Below are 25,129 nucleotides of genomic sequence, written 5' to 3'. Positions count from 1 at the left end.
AGTACCAAGAAATCTGATACAACATTATAACCACGTTTTTTTTCCAAAGAAAGTGTTAAACTATTACTATTGCATATCACCAGCAGTTTTAAAAAGAAACAACCTGCCACAAATTTGATAAAATATGAGCTATATCTACAACCCTAACTTATTTATTTTTTTGCAAATCACAGATTTAATTATAGCTCAACTTAGAGCCAAAACATGATCGAGTCCATTAAGTACGTAGACATCCAAATATCCAACTCTCTCTACTTCTTCATTAAGTACGTAAACATCCAGCTCTCTAGAATTGTTATTAAGTACGTAGACATCCAACTCATCATTAAATTTTTTTTAAAATAGACATCCAACTCTATGTACCCTTCTTTAAATTCGAAAACATGAAGGATATTGCACTTGAACTAAAACACGCGTCCTGCAGTGATTTTTAAAAAGTATAAATTGCGAGACCCGTTAGGCTGACTCCAACGGAGCGGCTATCCGGGCAGGCAAAGCAAAAATGGCTTCCGTGCGGGTACTGTAACGCTCGGATGTGTGTTCCAACGGGCCAGCCATTTAGGCCAGGCAAAATAGCGGCGGGAGGGAGAAGCAGCGAAACTGTGTCGTACTGGCCGCTAGCGATCGGTGTTGGGCCCACTCTTACCAACGGTTGCTGGCTTCCTTCTCCCCGTCCCGCTCCCCCTCCGGTCTCCATCGGTTTGGCCTTCCCCTCCTCCCCGCCTCGACCGCCGCCGGCGCGCATCCCGTCCTCGTCGCCTCGGCCACCGACGCGCCTTCCCCTCCTCCCCGCAGGGTCGCGCCCAGCGACCACTTCACCGCCGCCGGCGCACTTTCGTCCTCCCCGCCTCGGCCGCCGCCGGCGCGAATCCCGTCCTCCTCACCTCGGTCACCGACGCGCGGACAAGGTGCTATCTTCCTCCCTCCCTTTGCTGGCGACGAGCGCATCGTCCAGGTATGCCCGCCCCCTCTCTTTTCTTCTGCTGTGCGAGACGGAGCACCCCAAACCCTATTTTAGCTGCGGATCTGAATCCAGTTACAATATATACGTACTAACTTCGATTTCGTTTGCAAGAATTATCGGGTGTACATGTGTACACCCATGTCCTATGCTGGTTCCGCCCCTGATTTCGATCTGTAGCGCAGCAAATGCTTAGAGCAAAGGAAATCTTTCTGAGCACCCTCACTACTAAAACGAAAATTGTGTTAAATTTGTTTTCGCAATCCCTTTTGTTGTTTCCCCAATATCTTTTGCTGTCCATTTCATAGTACTCTTGCAGTATCGCTATGGAAAGCTTAAGATTCAGTGCTCTACATCACACAAAAGATTATATTTTGCATGTGGAGAGTCGCTGATATTTCTCTTTATCTTTTGAGCACAATATATATAGCTCGAATCGTTGCTGATTATTTGAAAGGAAAAACGATTTGAATTTATCTTGATAGCAAAGACAAACTTGCAACATGTCTTGCATCAGGCCAACAGTCGTAGTAACAGTCATGGAACGAGTACTGAATCTGGCCAACAACACACTGCTCTACATCACACAAAAGATTATATTTTGCATGTGGAGAGTCGCTGATATTTCTCTTTATCTTTTGAGCACAATATATATAGCTCGAATCGTTGCTGATTATTTGAAAGGAAAAACGATTTGAATTTATCTTGATAGCAAAGACAAACTTGCAACATGTCTTGCATCAGGCCAACAGTCGTAGTAACAGTCATGGAACGAGTACTGAATCTGGCCAACAACACACTGCGTGGAGGCATCCCAGCTATGCTCTGCAATGCAATCAGTCTCTAGTTCCTTGACATCTGTTAAACTCGTTATCTTGATAAGTTTTTTGGTTGCAAACAAAATTGAATGTTGATTTTTCTACGATTTGTCATTTGAAACAACATTTATAAGTTACTTGATATCAGCAAGAGCTGATACGTCCTTGGCTGTGGTAGCAGATTAACAGACATGGTTTTACGGTAGCTATATCCAATATTTTCAAGAGGGACTTGGTCCCCGTAACATTTCTGTTAATCTACGACTGTTGGCCTGTTGCAAGACATGAAGGAGTTAGTTAATGATACTTAAGGACGTATGTATTTATTTTTTTCCTTCGATCGATATCCACGGGCCATGGATTGATCACAAGCTGAAACTTTAGAGCTCTAATTTCCATTGCAGTTGGAATGTGTGTTTATTTTTTGCAATGCTATAGTTATAATTAAATGATCTACAATTAGTTTGCAACTGGAAGTTTGAACTTCCAAACAAAATTGAATGTTGATTTTTCTATGATTTGTCATTTCAATTTCAGTTTCACTGCATCTTTTGTGGCCTGTGATGCTGATTGTGTCATTTCAATTATCTTTTGATGAGGCTATGCGGCAAAATTTGTAGATGAGAGGCAGGTGAGGTTTTGGAAGGGTTTAATAAATTTTGCGCGGCAAAAGTTGGTAGATATCTAGATGAGCATCTATATCCATTTGAAACAAGACTATTTCTGGAAAGTAACTTTGCTAGTGTAACGCACTAACGACACTGTTGTCGCGGCGTTGAGCCGTTGATGTCTAATATGTATTTAGTAACGCTGAAACAACCGTTCTGTTATGGCTGCGGTCATTATGACCACTACTTCAGGTGGAATGCAAGTAGGCCTGCTGGTGCATAGTGAGATGTGGCGCACTGTGATGATTAGTGTGATTAATAATTATTTGTGCTTTTTAAAGTGTGTTTATTGAGTTTTTTGAATATGCTGATCTGATTTATATGCAGATTTGAGACTTGTACTGGATACTTCCTTATGGCATCTGATATGCAACCACTTAGTGGCCATGAGATACCCTCCTGTGCTGTGGAGAACTGTGGAGTTTTTGATCATGCATGTCATGGCAAATGCCAAAGCTGTGATAGTGATGTAAAACCATCTTGTGGTGAAGTGAATGGAATTTCCTCGTTGATTGGTAGTCATACTGATGGGAAGGCTTCAAAAGAGAACTGTGGAGCATGCACTTTTACTTATGATTGTGCTGATCTTGATGGCTGTTTGATTGCCACAAATGGAAGTTGCATGGCTGTTGATGAGCTAACGCAAGAGTTTGAGAGAGAACAAGCTGGGGCTACACTGGAGGATCTGGTTTTCTCTAACGATGAAGAGGACGATGACAGTGATTGGGACCCTGCTAGTAGCCTTGTTACGAATAGGTGGTTTTGCTTGAATTGCACAATGCCAAATGTGGACGTGGTTATGTATTGCCTGGTAAGATTATTTTTTTGGTAGTCAGGAAAGCAGTGGAACTAATTCCTATCACAGTACATCCAATATTATTGTTTTGACTCGTCTTCTTGGTGCTTGTTCTCTTGTCCTCATATTTTAGAATTGCCATGAGCTTAAGGGATCAGGTGTAGATGGATATGATGCTTTCAAGACTCAAATTGCAGAGGCAGCTTTGGTATCTCCTGACACAGGTGTTGTTTGCATTTGTTGCTATGTTTTGTCATTACTTTTCATTATCAAGTGTCAGATATTCGTTTTAAATTTTATTGCTTGTTCCTTACTTTGGATATAGATCAAGATTGGTAGTGAAGGATTAAATTGAAAAAAAGGAAGAGAGATAGAAACATGAGAAGCTTGGGATGAACTAAGTTAATCACTTAATTGACCTAGCAAAATTTCAGCCTATAGGAAAATTATAATTAAATAATTAATACAGAATTAGACTAAGTAGCTAATACTGGTTAATTGTGTGGATTGATTGTGGCCACGTGAGGATGCTACTGAAATTGGCAATATGCTAAAAAATAATTCTCTCAGAGAATCTTTTCAACTAGGTATCCTTTGATCCATACATGTGATATGCATATTGTTTAGAGTTTGGATCAGGGATATATGGTCCAACACAGAGTCACAAACAGACATACACATTAGCCCTGCCCCATGTTCCCAACTATGTGGTCGGTTTGCCTGCTCCATGTTCCTGACTGAGCTGGATAAAACTCACTTTTGTTGTTTACATGGCTTCTTCTATGAATTGGTGATTTAGTCCAGTTAATACATGTGACTAAAAATGTCTTATCTGCATGAAATGGCAGAGAAATAAAATGGTCTCACACTGAATGACATAATGCATGTTCACCATCACACAAAAGTTTGAAGAAACTGAATTCTTGCCACTCATTAATTTTTCATTGCCTAGTGTCTGTTTCAACTTTCTGATCTGCTCACACTATTCTATACAGAATTGCCGGCGGTGTCTACAGCGATTGGTTTTGATGAAAGAATGCTGCTCCACAGTGAGGTAAATCATGACTTCTGTAATTGGAGCTAGCAGATATGACGATATAATGTTTGGTTTGAGCTCTTACATCAATGATGGTAGCTATAAGTTTATGAACTGGAAGGATATTCTGTATAGATCTTAATTGCTGTTCACTTTGGTGACCTTTTATGTTTGATTGCATATTGTGTCTGATATAAGCCTGTTCGGTACCATATTAAAGAGTAAAATCAGAACTTAATTGGTGCTTGCATTTAAAATACCTACTTTATTTATTCAAATGTGATACCATGAGTTCTCCATTGTGCTGTTTTCTAAAAGATTATTTGAGCATTGTGAATTCCTTTTTTTTTCTCTCACGCTATGCATCCAAAGAAAGTGAAAAAAAAAAGCCTGTTTCAACATAGGGTTATACATATCCTTTCACTGATGTTTTCTAGATTGTTTCCTGATTATACTGTTGAGCTGATGTATTGTATTTTTCATGCTATTCTAGATTGTTTTCTGATTACTGTTGAACTGAAGTATCGCATTTTTTCATGCTATCAGCTAGAAGTTAAACCAAATCCACATCCAGAAAGACCGGACCGCCTTCGTGCAATTGCTGCCAGTCTTTCTGCTGCAGGTGCATACAATCTTTTGCCTCTATTAATCTGGTTATTTGATTGAATTTGTGTAGCCTCTGATGTATTTTACACGTCTAATATGGGGTTTCATTTCTGCAATTATGTGTTAGTTTAGTATATGGTATCCTTTTGTGGACTTAAGGAAATCTTCTGCAAGAATGCAATATTTTTTGTAACATGTTGATAAAAGTTACCAAAAATCCGGATATGTACAATCTGATTATATCATGCACTTTCTATTTAGCAAAAAATATAGTTGATATTTACATAACAACTGTGATCTTGTAGCAGTTACAAAAAACATGATTTCATGTCAACAAATTGGTTTGATGAGCATTCTTTCTATTCTTGCTGTCACTAGTACACACTCATTGTTATATACTTCAGGAATCTTTCCCTCAAAATGTGCTTTGGTACCCCCTCGGGAAATTACCAAGGAGGAACTCCTAATGGTAAGTAAGAGGTTTGCAGGTCTTATTCCTCCAGTATAGATTTTCCCTGATAACTCAGATTTTGGTAATTTCTAGGTTCATACTCCAGACCACATTGAAAGTGTTGAGCAGACAAAGAACATGCTTTACAGGTACTATTTGATTAGTTTTACTTGAAAAAAATCATGATCTTTTAGTTTAGCTCTTAACTGTTTTGATTATAGTTAATGCATTCTTAGCATATCTTGGCATTTTTGTGTAAAAGAATCACTATGGGTTTAATTACTTAATTTGCAGTTACTTCACTTCAGATACTTATGCAAATGGACACTCAGCATGTGCCGCCAAACTTGCAGCAGGACTCTGTGCTGATCTTGCTAGTTTGATAGTATCTGGGCGTGTTCAAAATGGCTTTGCAATGGTACTGTGCTGATATTCTTGTATCTTCAGTTTTCTCATTCTGCACAGTGCACTGAGACGCAAATTGAACAATACTGATCGTGTCTACTGGAAGACAGGTGAGACCTCCTGGACATCATGCAGGGGTGAAGCAAGCAATGGGTTTTTGTCTTCACAACAATGCAGCAGTGGCTGCGTTAGCTGCAAAAAGAGCAGGTGCCAAGAAAGTCCTCATAGTTGACTGGGTAATGGTCTTGCATAATTTCGTCTGTTCTAAACCTGTTTTATAGCCAATAATGCAAACTCATGTTAATGGTCTCATCAGTACTATTCTCAATTATTGTTGCAGGATGTGCACCATGGAAATGGCACACAAGAGATATTCGAAGGGGACAAATCTGTGAGTTGACTCCTTTCCTTTTATGTTTGTGGCTTTTCTTTTGTTTTTATGTCAGAATAGCAAAACTGAAACCTAGCATTGACTTTGTCACATCCTCATGACATTCGCTTTATAGTGGCCTATTCCTTTTTAATCTTTTCCCTGCTATATGTTTGTTTTTCTCAAATTTACCATCTATTTCCTTAATCAAAAGGGATTGCTTGGAACAGTTAATAGCAGTGATAGTTTTAAATAATGGTCCACTTCAATGTATTGCAGGAATTTTACTAAACTCCTAATTAGAGCAGGAAATATTTATCCCATCGCATTTCAAAATAATGCCCACCATGTCTTTTTTTATAGACTTATAGTAGAAACAAGGATGTGTAGCTATAGCCTCTTCTAGGGCTAAATTATATTTGTCTATGCAACAGTTGGAATGTTATCCTAGGACATGGAGTTCAAAACCTTAATTTTATTATGCCCATGTGTTGTGAATCTTTTTGTATACTGTATTTCTTATGTGCACTATTCTGTATACTGTATTTCTTGAGTTTGCTAGCTGTCCAAATTTGAAGTTCTTATATGGAATATTTGTTTCCCTGTTCTTAATTCAGGTCTTGTACGTATCATTACATCGTCATGAGTATGGAAACTTCTACCCTGGAACTGGAGCAGCACATGAGGTGACTCTCATTGACACCTTTGCAATATTAGAGTATTTATTCAGACTGTATATTTGAATATGAAATTTCACATGATATGATGTAGGAATAGCATGCATGATGGATAGCTCTTTTTTACTTATCAACAGTACTTGGACGTTTTAGAGAACCAATTGATTGATAGCTGTAGAAGAGTATCTGTATTCCAAAACCCTAGACAGGGTATAGAAGAGGTAACATACATGGGCCACAATGGGCCACAATGCCCATGGGCCCAATATACTCCAACACCCCCCCCCCCCGCAGTCTGAACAACCGGCGCAGCGGTGTTCAAGACTGGATAAGAAGAGAGTACAAAGGGCAAATACCCCCCCCCCCAGCCACAACTAGCCACCGGTTACGTTGAGGCTGGATCGAAACTCCGAGAAGGTCGAGGAGGGCAGTCCCTTGGTGAAGATGTCAGCAAACTGGGAGGTAGTCGGGACATGGAGGACCCGAACATCGCCGATGGCGACTCTGTCGCGCACGAAGTGTAGGTCGATCTCCACGTGCTTTGTCCGCTGATGCTCGACGGGGTTGGTGGAGAGATACACGGCGCTGACGTTGTCGCAGTAGACGAGCGTGCTCTTGGCGAGCGGGCTGTGGAGCTCCGCCAAGAGCTGTCGGAGCCAGGACGCCTCCGCTACGCCGTTGGCGACAGCCCGGTACTCTGCCTCGGCACTGGAGTGAGAGACAACCGGCTGCCGCTTGGACGACCAGGAGACCAGGTTGCCGCCCAGGAAGACGGCGTAGCCGGAAGTGGAGCGACGAGTGTCCGGGCAGCCAGCCCAGTCAGCGTCGGTGTAGACCACCAGCTCAGCAGAAGACGAGCGGTGAAGTACCAGGCCGAGGTCCACAGTGCCACGGACGTAGCGGAGGAGACGCTTCAGCGCAGCAAGGTGTGACTCCCGGGGATCATGCATATGGAGACAGACCTGCTGGACAGCTTAGGTGAGATCCGGCCTGGTGAAGGTGAGGTACTGCAAAGCTCCAGCCAGGCTCCGGTAGGCAGTAGGATCAGCCATCGGATCACCCAGATCGGCGGACAGCTTCGCCTGAGTGTCGACAGGAGTGGAGCAGGGCTTGCAATCAGTCATCCCAGCCCGCTCCAGGATATCGAGTGCATACTGCCGCTGGTGCATGAGAAGACCAGACGAGCGAGGCTCAACAGTGACGCCCAAGAAGTGGTGGAGCTGACCGAGATCCTTCATAGCAAACTCCTGCTGCAGAGCGGAGATGACACTCTGAAGCAACTGCTGACTAGAGGCTGTGAGCACAATGTCATCAACGTAGAGCAGCAGATAGGAGGTCTCATCCCCTCGGCGGTAGATGAAGAGAGACGTGTCAGACTTGGCCTCGGTGAACCCCAATGTCAACAAGAACGTGGCGAACCGAGAGTACCAAGCCCGAGGAGCCTGCTTCAGCCCATAGAGAGATTTGTTGAGCCGGCAGACCATATCCGGACGACTCGAATCCACAAATCCCGCTGGCTGAGAGCAGTAGACAGTCTCTAACAGAGTGCCGTGAAGAAACGCATTCTTCACGTCCAGTTGGTGCACAGGCCAAGAGCGTGAGAGCGCAAGCGACAGGACAGTGCGCACGGTAGCAGGCTTCACGACTGGGCTGAAGGTCTCATCATAGTCCACACCAGGCCGCTGGGTGAACCCCCGAAGAACCCAGCGAGCCTTGTAGCGCTCCAGTGTGCCATCAGCCCGACGCTTATGCGTCCAGATCCACTTGCCAGTCACCACATTGCAACCAGACGGACGCGGCACGAGGTCCCACGTCTGGTTGGCAAGAAGAGCCGCGTACTCCTCTTCCATCGCACGACGCCAGTGAGGATCCGCCAAGGCGTCGCGGATAGAGGAGGGTACCGGAGAGACCCGCGGCGCTCCCTCTGCCGCGGAGAGAGTCGCGGCCTGAGAGGCCATCCGCCGAGTCACCATGGGATGGATATGCCGAGGATCCCGATGGATGACTGGCGGGTGGTATACCTCCGGCTCGGCATGAGAGGGAACCGGAGCAGGCGGCGGCGGCGACGGCGTCGCAGGAGCCTCCGGAGCAGGAGGCGGCGCCAGTGTCGGCGTCGAACGACGCCGGTACACCTGCACCGGCTCAGTGTACTGCGGTGGTGTCGGGGTCGGTGCCGAGCGATGCCGGTACACCTGCACCGGCTGGGCGTACCGCGCAGGTGCCCGTGAAGGCACCGGGGCCGCGCGCGGCACGACCGAAGGTCCGGGAACCGCGCGTGGCGCGACCGCGGGCATCGGGGCCGCGCTCGACGCAGCAGGGATCACCGGAGACGGTGCCGGCGTGCCGGGGAAACCTGCAGGAAAAGGACAAACAGGTAACGGTGGCTGAACCACCGGGTCAGTCGGAAACAGAGTCTCCAGCTCGGGGTCAGGAGAAGGTGGAGAGGAGGTAGAGTAGGGGAAATCCGACTCGTCAAAGACGACGTGTCGGGAGATCAGAACGCGGCGAGAGGTGAGGTCAAGGCATCGGTACCCCTTGTGGTCAGGGGAGTACCCGAGGAACACACAACGAGTCGATCGGGGCGCCAGCTTGTGAGAAGCAGTGGCGGAGGTGTTAGGGTAACACGCACACCCGAAGACCCGAAGGTGGTCGTAGCGAGGAGGGGTACCGAAGAGGGCGTGGTGTGGAGTGGGAGCAGGAGAAGCAGTGGACGGGAGACGGTTAAGCAGGTAGGTGGCGGTGTGGAGGCTTTCAGCCCAGAAGCGCGGGGGCAGAGAGGCCTGGATCAGAAGGGTGCGCGCGACGTCGTTCGTTGTGCGAATCATCCGCTCAGCCTTGCCGTTCTGAGGAGAAGTATACGGACAAGACATACGCAGCTGAATACCCCGAGACAGGAAGAAGGACCGGGAGGTGGAGTTATCGAACTCCCGCCCGTTGTCACACTGGACGGCCTTAACTGTGAGGCCGAACTGAGTGGACACCCAGGCAAAGAAGTGGAGGAGGGTGGGGAAGGTCTCAGACTTGGCGCGCAAAGGAAAAGTCCAAGAGTAATGAGAAAAATCATCAACAATGACCAGATAATATTTATAACCAGACATGCTGAGTACAGGAGATGTCCACAGGTCACAGTGAATCAGATCAAAAGCATGCACAGCATGCGAAGAAGAAGAAGAAAACGGAAGTCTAACATGACGACCTAACTGGCACTCATGACAGAGGTGCTCAGCAGGAGCCTTAGTACAAGGAGCATTGGTATTACGGCTGAGTTGAGCCAAAACGTCGCGGCCGGGGTGACCAAGCCGGCGGTGCCAGGTGGTGGAAGAAGGTGTCACAGCAAAAGCAGCAGACGAAGAAGCCGAAGGCGAGGCAGCGGAAGTAGGAAGCCGAAGGGTGTAAAGAGGCCCCGGGCTGTCACATCGGAGAAGTGGACGCCGGGAAGCCGAATCCTTCACAGTAAGACCGGAGGAGTCAAATTCGATAGAACAGGAGTTGTCAGCAGTAAACTGGCGAATGGAAAGGAGGTTGTGAACCATTCGAGGAGCAACAAGAACATTAGGAAGAAGAGGAGCAGAACCCACAGCGGTGACAGGAAGGCAAGACCCATCACCAACCATGATAGAAGAAGGACAAGAGGGGTGTGGGGGTCGGACAGAAGATAGGATACCGGCATCAAGAGTGGTGTGAAACGAGGCACCCGAGTCGGCGATCCACTCGGTGCTGACCGGCGGGGTCAGTCCCATGGTGCTAAAGGACTGCGCCAGAGCGGCCTGGTCCCACCCCCCAGGCCAGGTCAGCTGCTGGCTAGGCTGAGCGAGCTTGGTCCAGGACGGCGCGAAGAATGGAGCAGCACCAGTGAACATGGCCGCCGGCTAGAGCTGAGGACGAAGCCCCCCTGCCGGACCCTGGAGCGGCCACATCGAGATGCGCCCTGACCATGGGTTGCTGAAGGATGGCTAGGGTGTACCTCCAGGGGCAGGGGCTGGAGCGGGAGCCGAGGTCGACGCGCTCCGACGGCCCCCACCGGTACCGGTATCCCCAGGAGCAGGGCCACCAGTGCCACCACCACCACCTCGTCGCCGGCGACGTCCACGGCTCCCCCCTCCTCCGGTCTGCCCGGCGGGAGCAGCACCAAGGAGGGAGGTGGCAGGAGCAGCGGAGGAGGCCGGTGGAGCAGCAACAAGCGCGGCGGGGCTGGGTGAGGAGGATCCGGGCGTGAGACCCCTGGTGATCTCCTCAAGGGCGAGGTCGTCCCGGACCTGCAGGAAGGTGGGAAAGGGCCTCTGGCGGGTGATCCAGCACTTCAGGTGGTCGTAGGTGTTGCTCAGGCCCCGTAGGACATTGAGCACCAAGACCCGATCGGACGCCGGATCCCCGAGGTCGTGAAGAGCATCAGCCATGCTCTTCATCCGCCGGCAGTACTCACCGACGGAGAGGTCCCCCTGGACGAAGGTGCGGAAGGTGGCATCGAGCTGGAGGGCGCGGTACTCGGCGTTGCCGAGGAACTGCCTCTCGAGCGCCACCTAAGCCCGTCGCGCAGTGCCGCCGTGGGTCCTGACGAGGTCCTGAAGATCTAGGGAGATGGTCCCGAAGATCCAGGACATGGCGACACTGTCGAGACGCATCCACGCCACGTCCCGCGCCTCGATCGGCGAGTCGACGAGGACGTGGTCGTCGAGGGCGTAGCGGCGGAGGGTGAGGAGGACCTGGTCCCGCCAGCGGCTATAGGAGGAGGATGCGGGGTCGAGAAGGACGGAGACCAGGGCCCTGATGTTCTGGACGCCGGCTGCCTGGAGGTGGAGCTGGGCGACCATGGGATCGGTCGGGTCGTACCGGGCTCCAGATCCAGCAGACGGGGCCTGGAAGGAGGAGGAGGTGCCGTGCTCAGGGTCGACGGGCTGGCCGGAGGAGATGCGGAGGTAGCGCTCCGCCTCGACGACTCGGAGAGCGAGGGCGTCGGCCGTGGCGCGCTCGCGCTCCCAGGCGAGGGCAGCCACACGGACCCGCTCCTGGGCGGCCGAAGCCTCGGACTTAGCGGTGAGGAGGGCCGCGGCGAGAGCGGCGTCGGCCTGCTGTCCTCGGAAGGCGGCAGAGAACGGCGCATCCTCGGGTGCCATCCCGAGGCCAGACCATGCGGCACCGGGCGCAGAATCGACGACGGGCTGCGTGCCCGCAGCGACAGCGGCACGGTGGGCCACAGCGGCGGCGGCGGGATCGGCGCTCGCGGCTGGCAGCAGCCGCACAGCGGCCCGCAAGGCGGCCGGATCGGCACCCGCGGCCTGCAGCAGCTGCGCAGCGGCCCGCAGGGCGGCCGGATCGACGGCGGCGCGCGGCTGGGGTCCCGCAGCCCCGGCGCCAGCGCCAGCAGTAGCTGCGGCAGCAGTGGTGACGGGCTGCAGGGGGGCCAGGGCGCCAGTAGCCTGGAGCAGAGGAGCTCCGGCGCCCACGGCCGCGCCCGCGGTGGCGCCCGGCAGCGGCCCCGGCGGCTCCTGGAGCAGAGGAGCCGCGGCGCCCACGGCGGTGCCCGCGCCGGCGCCCGGCGGCGGCCCCAGCGGCTCCTGGAGCAGGGGAGCCGCGGCGTCCGCGGCGGGCCCCCCCTCGAGGACCAGCGCGACGGCGGGGAAGCCGGGCGGCGGCGGCCCGGTGCCGGCGGCCCAGGTGCCCACCACGGCGCGAGCGGGAGCAGAGGAGGGAGAGGAAGAGGAGAGGGGAGGGAAGGAGGAGAGGGGAGGAGGAGGAGGAGGGGCCGGCGGCCGGCGGCGGCGCCGGCGGGCAGGAGGGGAGGAGGAGGACCTAAGCTAAGCTGATACCATGTAGAAGAGTATCTGTATTCCAAAACCCTAGACAGGGTATAGAAGAGGTAACATACATGGGCCACAATGGGCCACAATGCCCATGGGCCCAATATACTCCAACAATAGCCAAAAATCATCGTCAAGTGAGATACCCATATCTGGCTAAATCTGACAACCTTTTACAATAGGGCATTATGACCCAAGTCTGAATTTTATATATCAGGTTTAGAGTGATGAATAGCACGCACTGCTACTATTGTATACATTCAATTGGACCTAGGCACATCTTATGAACCGGAATGGTTGTGCCATTTCTTTTTGCAATTGGCATACCACCTTTCATCAATGTTTTATCCAAAAAGCTATGGAGACTTTGTATTCCAAAATCATTCAATGTGTAAATTTAATTTCTTGCATGAATATCACCTTAGGTTGGAATTCTTGATGGTCAAGGCTTTTCAGTTAATATACCTTGGAGCCGTGGCGGTGTTGGAGACAATGACTACATCTTTGCTTTTAAGACTGTGGTGCTTCCAATAGGTAATGACATAAGAACATTGAGATGTGTGCTATTCTCGAATGTTACTAGTGAAAGTAATATGTAATTTGTAGAAGTCAAAAGAAGTCTACTATTCTCAATTTTTTCGTTGTTCATATGTGCTTTGTCTTCTAGTAGACCTGGCATTTGTATCTTTACCACATCAGAATGCTTGTTTGCTTGGTACAGCGGGTCTTTTTGGTTTCCTGTGGGGAAGTGGTATGCCTGCTTATATAGTACTTAAACCGTTTAATGTTCATCTCATGGACATCTTTTTTTTATTTTGAATCCCTCATGGACATCTTTTTGGAATATTGTCCCACTGCTTCCTTACTGCAATTTTTATTGTTGTCAATCTCCTGTTTGTGCAGCTGCAGAATTTGCCCCAGACATCACAATAATATCTGCAGGATTCGATGCAGCTAGAGGTGACCCTCTGGGTTGTTGTGATGTAAGATTCCTCTTAATTTTGATTGCTAAATTCTAAAATGCTGCTGCTGCTGCCACCTCCGCCCTCCTTCCCTGTTTATGCATCATATTTCTACTTTGTTTCTACTGGGAAATGGTTGACTTCCTCCTCTTGGAAGTTAGGCTGACCTTCATTTTTTTCCACTGTACAGACAATTTTGTTTATTTGAGCCTCCTCACTTATAGAAGCTAGGTTTGCAACTAAAAAAAAACTTAACAAAAAAACTTAACCAGAAGCAAAGACATCCCTCTGATTTTGTCCTTAAAGAAGCTGGTACCAAGATTCAAACACAGGGCGGCAATGAGGTTTCATTGACGCTCGGAGCCCAACTTACGCTGAGAGAATCCTTGGTAGATGTGCAACTAGAGTCATCCTGTTTGTACTTGAGGTCTGCTTTGAAGCATTAGCTTCTGTCAAGGGTACAACCTCATATACCATTCAAACTTGGGTCTAGGGATGATCTAGAACTTGTTACCATGGTATGGTTGCGAGAAGCATCACTGTTTGGTTCCTTTTGTTGTATTTGACGGTAGGTTGAGGGCACTGTCAAAGATAAGACAATTAAGTTCACTGAAGCTCCCCATTGGAAGTATTGGAAGCGATACTTTACTTTCAGTGCATCCCTTGATTGACATTAGTGGTGCATGCGTTCTAGTTGGTCACTTGGTTGTTCCTGTAGACTTTCAGGTGCTTCTTTGTAATGATTTAGTTGCATTGACTTTATTTGGTTGTGCAATTACATGCAACAGACAGATCATGTCAATTCATGGTATTTTTTTACAACTTTCCTTCTTCTACGACAGGTCACTCCGATAGGATACTCTATAATGACATCCTTGTTAACTGCGTGCTCAGGGGGAAGATTGTTGGTGATACTCGAGGGAGGGTACGTACCTGATTCTTTTCTTAATTTAAGAAAGTTGAAACAAAATTTGAAAAAGGAATCTAGGTATTGATTGTTATGCTAAAAATGGGTGACTGCAGTGTGAATGCCATGTTGCTGCATCAGATCCAAAGGAATGATTGCCTGGATGCTGTTGTACTAGCATTGGCCTCTCCATGTTGAAACTTGCATGCATTGATATCCGTAGAGCTATAATTTCTAGGAAATGATGCCCTTCTTTTAAATAAAAAATCATCTTACTCTAATAAGTGTTCTGGTGGTAAGCATTTCTATTTGAGAAGCCCCCCAACTGATGCAGCACACTAAATTGGAGGAACACTCCAAGGTGCTGATAGGTAGAAACAGCACAAAGTGTTGAAGGAACCACTTCAACGTGCTGAGCTAGATATCGTTCTAGAGATGATATAGACCTAAAAGGTCAAATGCGAATCCATGGATAGCAAGAGCTTAATCCAAAACTCAAAGAAGAGATCTAATCCAAGATCTATAATGGGAACATCAAGTTCTATTCAAAAGGGAGAGAGTACATGTATGAGTTACAAAACTTGAGGGCATTGCCTCTATTTATAGGCTCTAAGGCCTTGCACAACTTGTATACATCTAATATGACAACTAATAGCCAACTAGATGACAACCTATTTGACAACTAAGATACAACTCATAACAGCTCATTCTTAATTCAAAACACCTAGGATGCAACGTACTCTAGAACAACCAAGTAACTTCTATGACATATATGGTGACATTACTTCCTTCTTACCTAAGTAACCCTCTATGCAACACAGAGGTAAAACTCAATTTGAATTCTTGATCTTAGTAGTAAAATCAGATTTCTAACTCTTAGTATCAAAATCTAGTTTGAGTTCACATTCTTTTGGACACTTGAATGTTCATGATCCATCTATATGATGTCCCTCATCACCAACAGTACTCACAGATTGTGTTTGTTGTTGTCCTACCGTGCAGATACAATCTTCGGTCGATATCCTCATCAGCTACTGAAGTTGTTAAGGTCTGTATCATTTCTGATAACAGCAGTCACGTGAGAATGGGATGTGTAAATATGGCTAAGTAATTTATGCTTAATTTGAACCAGCTACTTGTGAATTGTCCAAAGAACAAAAGCAATAGTTTTATGTTCCTATGGACATCATAATTCAAAGGCCAAAGTTCCAGGAATTCATTCATTGTTTGCTTTTAGGATTTGGCAAGACAGTAATGCTAAGACGTAACAGGGCTGCGCAGTTATTTAGTCATAGACATTCGAAAATGTGCACCCGACCACATTGTACAAATTGTGATTGCAGATAATTTAGCTTTCAATGCTGTCATCCATTATAGCCATGGGGTCATTATTTGCTTTTGTGACAAATGCAGGTCTTAGTTGGGGACGGTTCAAGTTTTGATGTTGCAACTGCACCATCAAAAGAGGGCTTGGAGACTGTTTTACAAGTCCTGAAGATTCAGCAACAATTTTGGCCAATTTTAGGTCCAGCCTATGCATCACTGCAGGCACAACAGGGGTCGGTTTTTTCCAAATCTAGTGAGTAACGAAAATGCACAGCTAACATCATGGATAATTGAATTACATAAACATCATGGAACCTCGTACCAAGAACAACTTGGCCGCTTACCTTTGGCACTGATATATAAGAGCTGTGCTGCGGTTTGCTATGCTGATCCTGTATAATCAATTATATCAATTGCTTAATAAGAATTGATGATCTGAATGGATGACATGATTGGAAGAAATCCAAGTGAGATTTGGGAACACATTAGATTGCAAAACAAAATATGTAAGCATTTAGTTCAAGTGTTTAACACGAGAGCTTCAAGCGTCAAGGAACAACTTTCACTGAATCTTTCTTATATTGCTCCTTAACATTGAGCATTTAAGCTACATAAAAGATGTTGAATATTGATTTGACTCTCTTTGTTTAGTTCATTTCTGCGTATGTCATGGAGAGATTGGAGGCTATGAACTATCTGAGCATATATTATTTTTTTCTGTATGCTTGTTTTACTCATTACTAGTATCTCTTGATTAGAAGAGTTCTGAAATAATTCTTTTAGAAAGATTCTGATATAATTCTTTATTTTGTATGTATAGCTAACAAGAAAAGGAAGCATTCAGGAGTTCCAGGGCCCTTCTGGTGGAAGTTTGGAAGCAAAAGGTTACTGTACAAAGCACTCTATGAGGGGCCCCTTCTGAGGAAGATCAAGGGCTTTAGACAAGGAAAAGTGATTGATTCGGCAGAGCCTTAGATGATACTGGACATGAACAGCATAGTTGTCTGACTGGGGTTCCGAAAGCGGCAGTTTGCATTTACCTAGAGCCAAGTTTTGACTGGTTTCTTGAATGGTGGTCGACCGTTCTAGATGAAGTTTGACAGCAACCCCGTTTTGTTGACGTGTGGTGTTTCAGCCGATGTATCATCTTACCCTGTTTTTTGGCTGGTTCGTACCATACTAGATTTTAGCCTCCAGGCTCCAGCTTTAGCAACATAGCCTGATTGGAGTTTGCGTTCCCGTTGGGCTATTAGAATGCCATTGATGCATGTAGCAGATCCTCTATTGGAATACCTTGAAGATTTTGAATGGCATCTCAGTATTTAGCTCCTGTCATTGCATACCTTGAAGATTTTGAATGCCATTGATGCGGATTTTATTGTGCGACTGTTGTCTGATGCGCATTTGTTGCTGTGCGGGGACACCTTTGAAGTGTACATAATGGCATGGGATCTTCATGTACGAAACGTGATGCTAACTGTGTTGTTTTAAGGAAATTGATTATCTGCTGCATAGGAGATACTGCATGTTACCGCAGTAACTTGTGCTTGTGATCTGCTCTGATAAATCCTCAGCTACATGCCTACATCCATTACTGTCTTGATAAGCCCTCTTGCAGAAAACCCAGCTACCATTCATCACTGCTCAAACTGATTGACTACTGTCTCGTGAAAAAGTGATCTTCGCTGACTCAGCAGTGTTCTAAAGTGGCATTAGGCGTCGAACAGTTTAATTCCGGTTGGTGTCCGAGCAGGATAAAGGCATGAATTCCAATCTGATATGATAATATTCAATGTCTAATTATTTTTCTGCAGGGTTTTCTTTTCGCGAAAAACTATTTCGCTGCGACTACAAAATTCTGTTAATGCAGCACAGCGCTTGTGGAAAAGTTTTATATTCCCTCGCAAATACGAGTACTGATACAAAAGTATTTTTGTGCGGCGAAGCATTCTGTCATTCTTCGCCAAGATGCCTTTCGTCACAGGCACACAGGACGCGAAGTGTGTGTTTTGGTTTAGTACTTGCTCACTCCATGGCGAGTGCCTATGGGACATGTGTTGACTGTTGGCTGAAATCCACGGCCACGGCATCCCAACAAATATAAAACGGGTCCTCCAAAAAAATGTAAAACGGAATCCCCATGCACGATGAGTATGTCGCCTAAAATGATGTACACTTGGAACCATACTTTGGGCATAAGAGCAAGACCAATAAGGCTTGGCTTATAGCCAAGACAAGTCATTAAGAGACAAGCTTACCGCCCAGTTCACACAATAACTAGTCTGTTCACGTTCTTCAACATCTATTTTTTTATTACACGAGACCACCGGTGAAGGAAGAAATGAAGCCAAAGGGTGCACGGGAATCGTAGTCTTGGTTTTGGCGTTCAGCTCAGCGACAGCATAGACGACAAGCATGGTATTCTCTCACCTCCACCTCAGGGCAGCCGCAACGGGGTCGATATGCTCTCTACAAGAGAGCCACGTAGGAAAGAGAATCGAGGAGAGAGAATCAGTTGTCGCTAGAGCTGGCGAGAGCCGCTAGCACGCGTACTGATACGGAGCGGGCCCCACAGTGGAAATGAGGCGAGGCGGACGGCGGGACCGAGTGCGACAACCGGACGAGCTTTGGGAGGCGCGGCGAGGTCGGCCCGGCGACGAGCGACGCGGGAGGTCGGCAGCCAACACGCGCACGCCGGCGAGCGAGAGGCGAGCAAGGCCGGTGGCGAGCTTGGTCCGGCCATGGGCGGCACGCGAGGCCGCCGGCGAGCTCGATCCGGCCACGGGCGGCGCGCGAGACCGGCAACGAATTCAGCCCGCCGTGGGCGGCGCGCGAGCTAGGCGGCCGACACCCGCACTAGATTGGCGTGCACGCCGGCGAGAGGCACACGAGGCCAGGGCGGTGGGGTTGCCGGGGCGGGCGGCGCGCGAGGCGGGCGGCATGGGCGTGGCGCGAAGGTGGCTTGGAGCGCGGCCACCGCGAGAGGGTGGGAGGAGCCCTCCTGGCGGTGCGCGTGGGGGCCTTGCTCCTGAACGAGCGCAGGTGCTGTGCGCCGGGGAGGAAGAGAAGCCCAAGATTGAGAAGAGATTCCTCGAGTTCTCGTCGTCCTTGCCGTCGGAGGAGCTGCTGACGAGCAGATAAGATGAGCTGCTGTTCTTCCGGATAAAACAGAGAAAATGAGAAGTAAAATTACTAAACATGCGGGGTCCATGGTTGTCCTGTGCTACAGATGAACTGTTGAAGGCATCGTCGTTTGTGCTCTGTACAGGTGAGGTGGCACGTATTATAGAGAGCAGCTTGCGTTGCGGGTGGCCTCAGTCAGGTAGCTGACATGGCGGTCGATTAGCCTATTATTGTACCTGCTCTAAATTATTAGCAGCACACCCAACGCTAAACCCTCTTTAGGCCAATAGGAACTTTTTTTTTTGATGCCGGCCAATACGAAATTAGCGAACCCTTTCTCCCCTTCGTCTCCTCCAACTTCCGTCCGAGTTCCGAGAAGTGAGAGCCCAACCGCACCGCAGCGGCGCCACCACCCACCACCAGTCCACCACCACCCTCCGCCTGGGGGTTTAGCGCGTTAACCCCTCCCCCCTAATCCGCGATCACCCAACCCCTCGCCGCCTCCCGCCCTCCCCCCCAACCCTCGCCCGCCGATTCCGCTCCCCACGGGCTCGCCGGTGCCGGCGTCTCCCTCCGTCCGCGCGCGAGGCGTTCGGTTTGGTTGGGTGCCGGCGGCGCGGGATGCCGACGACGGCGCCGACGCCCAAGGCGGTGCTCCACCAGCGGTTCGGCGCCAAGGCGCGGTACACGGTCGAGGAGGTGCGGGAGGCCGTGGGCGGCTGCCCGGGCCTCGCGCCGCAGACCCGGAGCGTCTACCGGTGCGCGCTCGAGCTCCCGGGCCTCTCCGTCGCCACGCCCGGCACCTTCGTGAGGAAGAAGGACGCCGAGCAGGCCGCAGCGCAGATCGCGCTCGACAAGGTGAGGCCCCGCGCGGTGCGCCGCCGCCCGCGCATGTGGCGGGTGACATTGCGTGACTTGCCTGTTGCTGCATGTCTGGTTTGGCACGGAATTGGAGGGGGTTGCAGTTTGCTAATAGAACTGAAGAATTGAATTTTGGTGATAGAAACCCTTGCCATCGAAATCGAGGCTTCTGTGAATCGAATTGTTGCGCTAATCCATCCCTGGTTGCGAAGACAGTTACATGTCACATTTCTGTTATCCTGTTGAATGATAGCGTCCTTTGGTTTCGGATTTCTGTTCTTATGCACCGATGTTGTGACTTGGTTTTAGTGACAAACTGACAAATGTGCCCATTGCTTACTAGTTATACCCCTTAAGTAGCTATTTTGTATGTAATTGTATTCTCATCCTATCAACTTGTGGTGACCACTGTTCTCCAATTGCAGCTTGGTATTCAGCCCACAGCAAATATTCCCACTACACCAGAAGAAGCTTGGGATGAACTGATCGCTCGCATATCTGGTTTCTTCATAGACGAGGTCAGTATCATTGCCTTGTCTCCATATACGCTGCTGCTCTTGTGCCTGTTGAGAAATACAGTAGAATCCTTCTTTGATTGCTAGGGTGTCTCTCTTTGACAGTGCATTATATAATCACTGTTAATCTTTCCTCAAAATTTAAGAATGGGGGCCCTATTGTACTCATGTACTGTAGGTTTCAATTTTATTATTACCAGGGTACAATTTTAAAAATATGAATCATTCTGCCTACTGCTCAAAGCATGCTATTGCTTGTTCATGTCATATTTTGAGATTCAGTGTGCTTTTTATTGTTTTTTTTAAAAACATGTCTTCTAACATGGCCATGCTACTATACGTTATTTCAGAGCTTCCTATCATCTACTCATCCTCTTGTTGGCCACTTGAGTGTGACTCTCAGGAGAACTGGGGACCTCATTGGGAGGTTACCTTTGTCTGCTATTGCTGCATGTGATGTCAAGGTCAATACATTGTGTAAAGTGATTGACTCCAAGGCAGAATTTGATCCTCTGTTGGTCTTGTCATTAATGTACAATGCTGCAAAACAATCTCCTGGAGTCTCGGTCAATGACAGCAACTTCTGGATTCAGAGTCAGAAGCCCTATTCTCCGGAGGCTGTTGACTTGGCACTTAAGCGTTGGTCTTGTACATCAGACCCTGTAGAAGTAGAAGTGATTCTTGTTCCCCATATGTTGGAGGATGAACTGAAGATAGTAAGAGTTAATCTACAAGATAATGAACACTATATGAGTTATGTCGCAGAAAAGCTCACAGTGAGTGATTCCTCTCATGTTCTTGTATCAAGGTAGGTAAAGAAAAACTAAGCAGTGAATTCCTGACTTCTTAGCCTTTCCAGTATTCGTGCTGTGCATGACAATTGACGATTTTGAAGCATTTGTCTCACTGCAGAACAATTGGAAAAGCATCTTCTGAGATAAGGCTGTATTTTGCAGCCCCAAGTGTACATTTTGTTTCTGATATATCGAAAAATGTGCTTGCTTGTCATGGAGATGGTGACATCAACTGCCAAGTAAATAAGCGAGCCTCCTACATTTCTGGTCAAACAATTTATGGAGATGCGCTTTTGGCAAATATCGGATACACAAGGAGAGATTCAGAACTTCACACTGAAGATGTCAACCTATGCACCTATTACAGGTACAACCTTGTTGAATATTTTACTATGCTAATCAATGGAAATAGGGATGCACTCTATTTTGTATTATTGATATGTGATCATATTTTTTAATAGCAATCATCATATGGTTGTAGAGATTGGCCTCATGCTCTGTTTTTCTTTAATATTTGGACTGCTTTTGTCTACTGTACGCACCAGATTTTATCATACTCTCCTATTTGTTCTTTTGAGTGATACCCTAACTGACTAACATGCTTTTGGTTCCTCAGGATACTTCTGGGCAAGTTACCTGATGGAAATTGTAAGATGTCTAGGGACGCGATTCTTGCAGCACAGCTTCCATCAGCGTACTCTCGTTTCAGTTGGAAAGGCCTCTCTCCACGAGATCTCCTTTGTTCATTCTGTCGCAATCAGCGGTTGTCAGAGCCCCTTTTTGCTGTCAGTAGGGTCTCCTGTGATATGTTAACATCAGCTGTGAGCTCTGAAGAAAGAGGAGCACCAGCAAAGAGTGTAGAAAATCAGTACACCAATGATGTTAGAATCGACAAGGAAACCCCAGATATTTTCAAATGTGTAGTGAAAATATGTTCACGGAAACAGGAGATTTTACTTGAGTATTCTGCAGCTGACACTTGGAGCAAGGAATCTGATGCTATTCAGAATTCTGCATTGAAGGTCTTGATTTGGTTCGACAATTATTTCAAGCAACTAAACACAAAAACCGACGAGTTATATCTTTCCAAGTGCAATGATGGTTTCAAGATACATCCAAAAAAATTTCTGCAAGAATTTGCAATGTGCTTATCTGTTTATGGTAATACTGGATGCAATGATTCAGGAATGTGCAGTTCAGTTGGACCTTTTACTGTGGATACACCAAAGAAGCAGCTTGAAAGCACTGCAAATTTAACACACATTGAGGGCCCAGATTCTGGTGTTTTCCCATCCCATGGATCATTGACTTGCATAAGTTATACTGCTTCCCTTGTGATGAAGGATAAAGAAAAAATATATTTGTTGGAAAGCCACAATGAGTTTGAGTTTGAGATAGGGACAGGTGCTGTTAGTAATCAGCTTGAATCATGTGTAACTCAGCTATCAGTCAATCAAGCTGCTTGTTTTATCACTGAACTGCCTCCTAGGGATTTGATCCTGGCTGCAGCTTCTGAGTTCTCACATGAACTTTCCAATGTATCTAGAGGTGAGCCACCTAATCTTATAATTTTATTTAAGCAACCTTTTTGAATCAGGCTGCAGCACATGTACATATTTTAAACATCATTGCAGAGAGCTGCTCTCTGGAGTTCTCTGTAAAGGTTTTGCAGGTAACTGAACCATTAGAAGATAGAATGGAAAAGGCCTTGTTTAGTCCTCCATTATCCAAACAAAGAGTTGAGTTTGCAGTCCAGCACATCAACGAGCTGCACGCTACCACACTTGTAAATTCCTCCTCATTCTCTTGTCCCTTATTTATGAAAATTATTAGTTTTCTCATTGTGAAGGTTCATTTTCAGGTTGATTTTGGTTGTGGATCTGGCAGCCTTCTTGATTCATTGTTAGAGCATCCAACCACACTAGAAAAGCTTGTTGGTGTTGATATTTCTCGAAAAGGCCTCACACGTGCAGCGAAGGTATATAGCATATCCTTGACTTAGTAGCAAGGAATTAACTTGTTTCGCCTCTCCTGGAATTGTCATGCACAGCATGAATACTGGAAAGGCTAAGTCAGGAATTCACTGCTTAGTTTTTCTTTACCTACCTTGATACAAGAACATGAGAGGAATCACTTGCTGTCATCTTTTTGTCCTTTCCAAATGCATTAAAAATTTAACTTGTTTCGCCTCTCCTGGAATTGCAGAGTCTCCATCAGAAGCTGAGCAAGAAATCGTTGGTGCAGACAACTGTTCCAACTGCTGTGCTCTATTATGGATCCATAACAGACTTTGATTCTCGCTTATATGGGTTTGATATTGGCACTTGTCTTGAGGTAATGGACCTTTCCTCTTCGACTATTCTACTGTATTCTTATTTGGTTTTAGTGAACAAGTGTTGGTTCTAAACGCAACACTTTGCAATTAAACTCTTGCATCATAATGTATGGGGTTGTTGCTGATGCATCTTTAAAACATATCTGTAGGATGCTCATCTGCATAATCTAAATTAATATGTTAACCTATGAGATAACCTTGTGGTAACATGATTATGCTCAAATATAAAAACATTGTGCTTTTTTATTGCTTCTCTAGATTCTAGAATGGAAGTATCGTGTCGGCGCATGATTGAACTACGTGAAATGCAGGTGATCGAGCACATGGAGGAGGATCAAGCGAGTTTATTTGGCAACGTCGTCTTGAGCTCATTCCGCCCGGCCGTGCTCATTGTTTCGACACCCAACTATGAGTACAACCCTATCCTCCAGAGGTCAGCTATGCCCAGCAAGGACGACGAGGCGGACGAAAACGCTGGTCCCTGCAAGTTCCGGAACCATGACCACAAGTTCGAGTGGACCAGAGCGCAGTTCCAGTGCTGGGCTACTGACCTCGCGGTGAAGCATAACTACAGCGTGGAGTTCCGCGGCGTCGGCGGCTCAGGCGACGAACCAGGCTATGCTTCCCAGATCGCTGTTTTCAGAAGAACGGCGCGCGATACGGAAGAGATGTGTCTGAATAAAGATCCGGGTCAGCCTTACGAGCTTCTCTGGGAATGGCCTAACGCGTCGATACCTGTCTGATTGGCTGCAGTGGAAAAGCACAAACTCTTCACCTCATGCTTGTAACTGAGGTGTGGGGAGAAGGCTGGCACTAACCTGTGAACTAGGATGAGGTGGACTCATAGACATGTCCCAGGTGTAGAACTAAACAGTCCGTGAATTATTCCACGCTACTACGGTGTGCTCTGTAAACCCCACTGTTCTATCGAATTAGGAGGGTTCTCATAAATATCACCCCAAAGAACGGCGTCTAACACACCACCCTATCCCCCGAGAACACCAGGACCATTCAGTGAATTGATAACACTGATGCAGTGTCATGGATGCGCCAACATTCGGATCCCGCATCTGAATTCTCGGCCCATGGGGGTCTCATAAAACAGGAATTTTTTAAAAAAAGGTTAAAAACATTTAAATTCCAAAAAGGGTGCTGATTTGGAAAATTTCAAAAAATAGGTACCTCCCGCCCAAGCAACGCGTGGGAGGCGTGGGGCCGGACACCTCCTGATGGGCGATGCCAAATATTTTTCTAGACCCCTCCTGAGAGTCTCTTCGCGAATAAGAAACTTTTCTTATTCGCGAAGAGACCCCTGATGCGGCCGCAGGGGCATCCCGCCCGCCCAACGGACGGGAGGTCCGGGGCCCATAAAGTGCGGAGGGGCATCCCGCCCGTCCAACGAGCGGGAGGTTCCCCAGCCCCTATATAAGCCCCCACCTGCCCCCAAATTTTCATTTTATTCAGCAAAAATTAGAAAAAAAAAGAAGGAGAGAAAGAGAGGAGAGAAAGCAGCGAAGCCCTGTTGACATGTCGGTTTGGAGGTATATTCTCGTTCTAGTTGTATAATTACTTGAAAATAACTATAATCTAGGAAATATTTCTTAGGGTAGTTATATTTTGAATAGTTTTTAGTATTTTTAATTGTTTTTAGAAATATTTCTTAGGGTAGTTATATTTTGAATAGTTTTTAGTATTTTTAATTGTTGTTAGTATAATTTAT

The 25,129-nt window shown here is 47.2% G+C and overlaps 2 protein-coding genes across 4 annotated transcripts; both read left to right on the top strand.

Annotated features, from left to right (window-relative positions):
* The first annotated feature begins 615 nt into the window (after positions 1–615).
* LOC112880742 (histone deacetylase 15-like) lies at positions 616–17,293 on the top strand. 3 transcript variants are annotated; one of them, XM_025945494.1, is made up of 17 exons: positions 616–955; positions 2,775–3,258; positions 3,377–3,467; positions 4,239–4,297; positions 4,826–4,901; positions 5,290–5,354; positions 5,430–5,485; positions 5,631–5,754; positions 5,852–5,977; positions 6,082–6,132; positions 6,729–6,797; positions 13,012–13,120; positions 13,490–13,569; positions 14,391–14,473; positions 15,458–15,503; positions 15,869–16,034; positions 16,602–17,293. In XM_025945494.1, the coding sequence occupies exons 2-17, from the start codon at positions 2,803–2,805 to the stop codon at positions 16,754–16,756; spliced, it is 1,812 nt and encodes a 603-aa protein (XP_025801279.1). In that variant the 5' UTR covers positions 616–955; positions 2,775–2,802; the 3' UTR covers positions 16,757–17,293. The 3 variants fall into 3 exon arrangements, with proteins under 3 accessions (XP_025801279.1, XP_025801280.1, XP_025801278.1); XM_025945495.1 differs by lacking the exon at positions 616–955 and adding an exon at positions 974–2,410 and having other exon boundaries at positions 15,869–16,014; XM_025945493.1 differs by lacking the exon at positions 616–955 and adding an exon at positions 977–2,410.
* Positions 17,294–19,142: 1,849 nt separating this feature from the next.
* Positions 19,143–24,360, top strand: LOC112880741 (small RNA 2'-O-methyltransferase). The gene is made up of 9 exons (XM_025945492.1): positions 19,143–19,762; positions 20,191–20,283; positions 20,631–21,088; positions 21,193–21,441; positions 21,691–22,622; positions 22,709–22,860; positions 22,936–23,052; positions 23,280–23,408; positions 23,721–24,360. Exons 1-9 carry the CDS (start codon positions 19,526–19,528, stop codon positions 24,150–24,152), a joined length of 2,799 nt encoding a protein of 932 aa, XP_025801277.1. The 5' UTR covers positions 19,143–19,525; the 3' UTR covers positions 24,153–24,360.
* The last annotated feature ends 769 nt before the right edge of the window (positions 24,361–25,129 follow it).

The sequence above is a fragment of the Panicum hallii genome, chromosome 2, assembly GCF_002211085.1.
Source record: "Panicum hallii strain FIL2 chromosome 2, PHallii_v3.1, whole genome shotgun sequence".
In the NCBI taxonomy this organism is placed as follows: Eukaryota; Viridiplantae; Streptophyta; class Magnoliopsida; order Poales; family Poaceae; genus Panicum; species Panicum hallii.
This window is presented reverse-complemented; position numbering and strand designations above follow the sequence as displayed.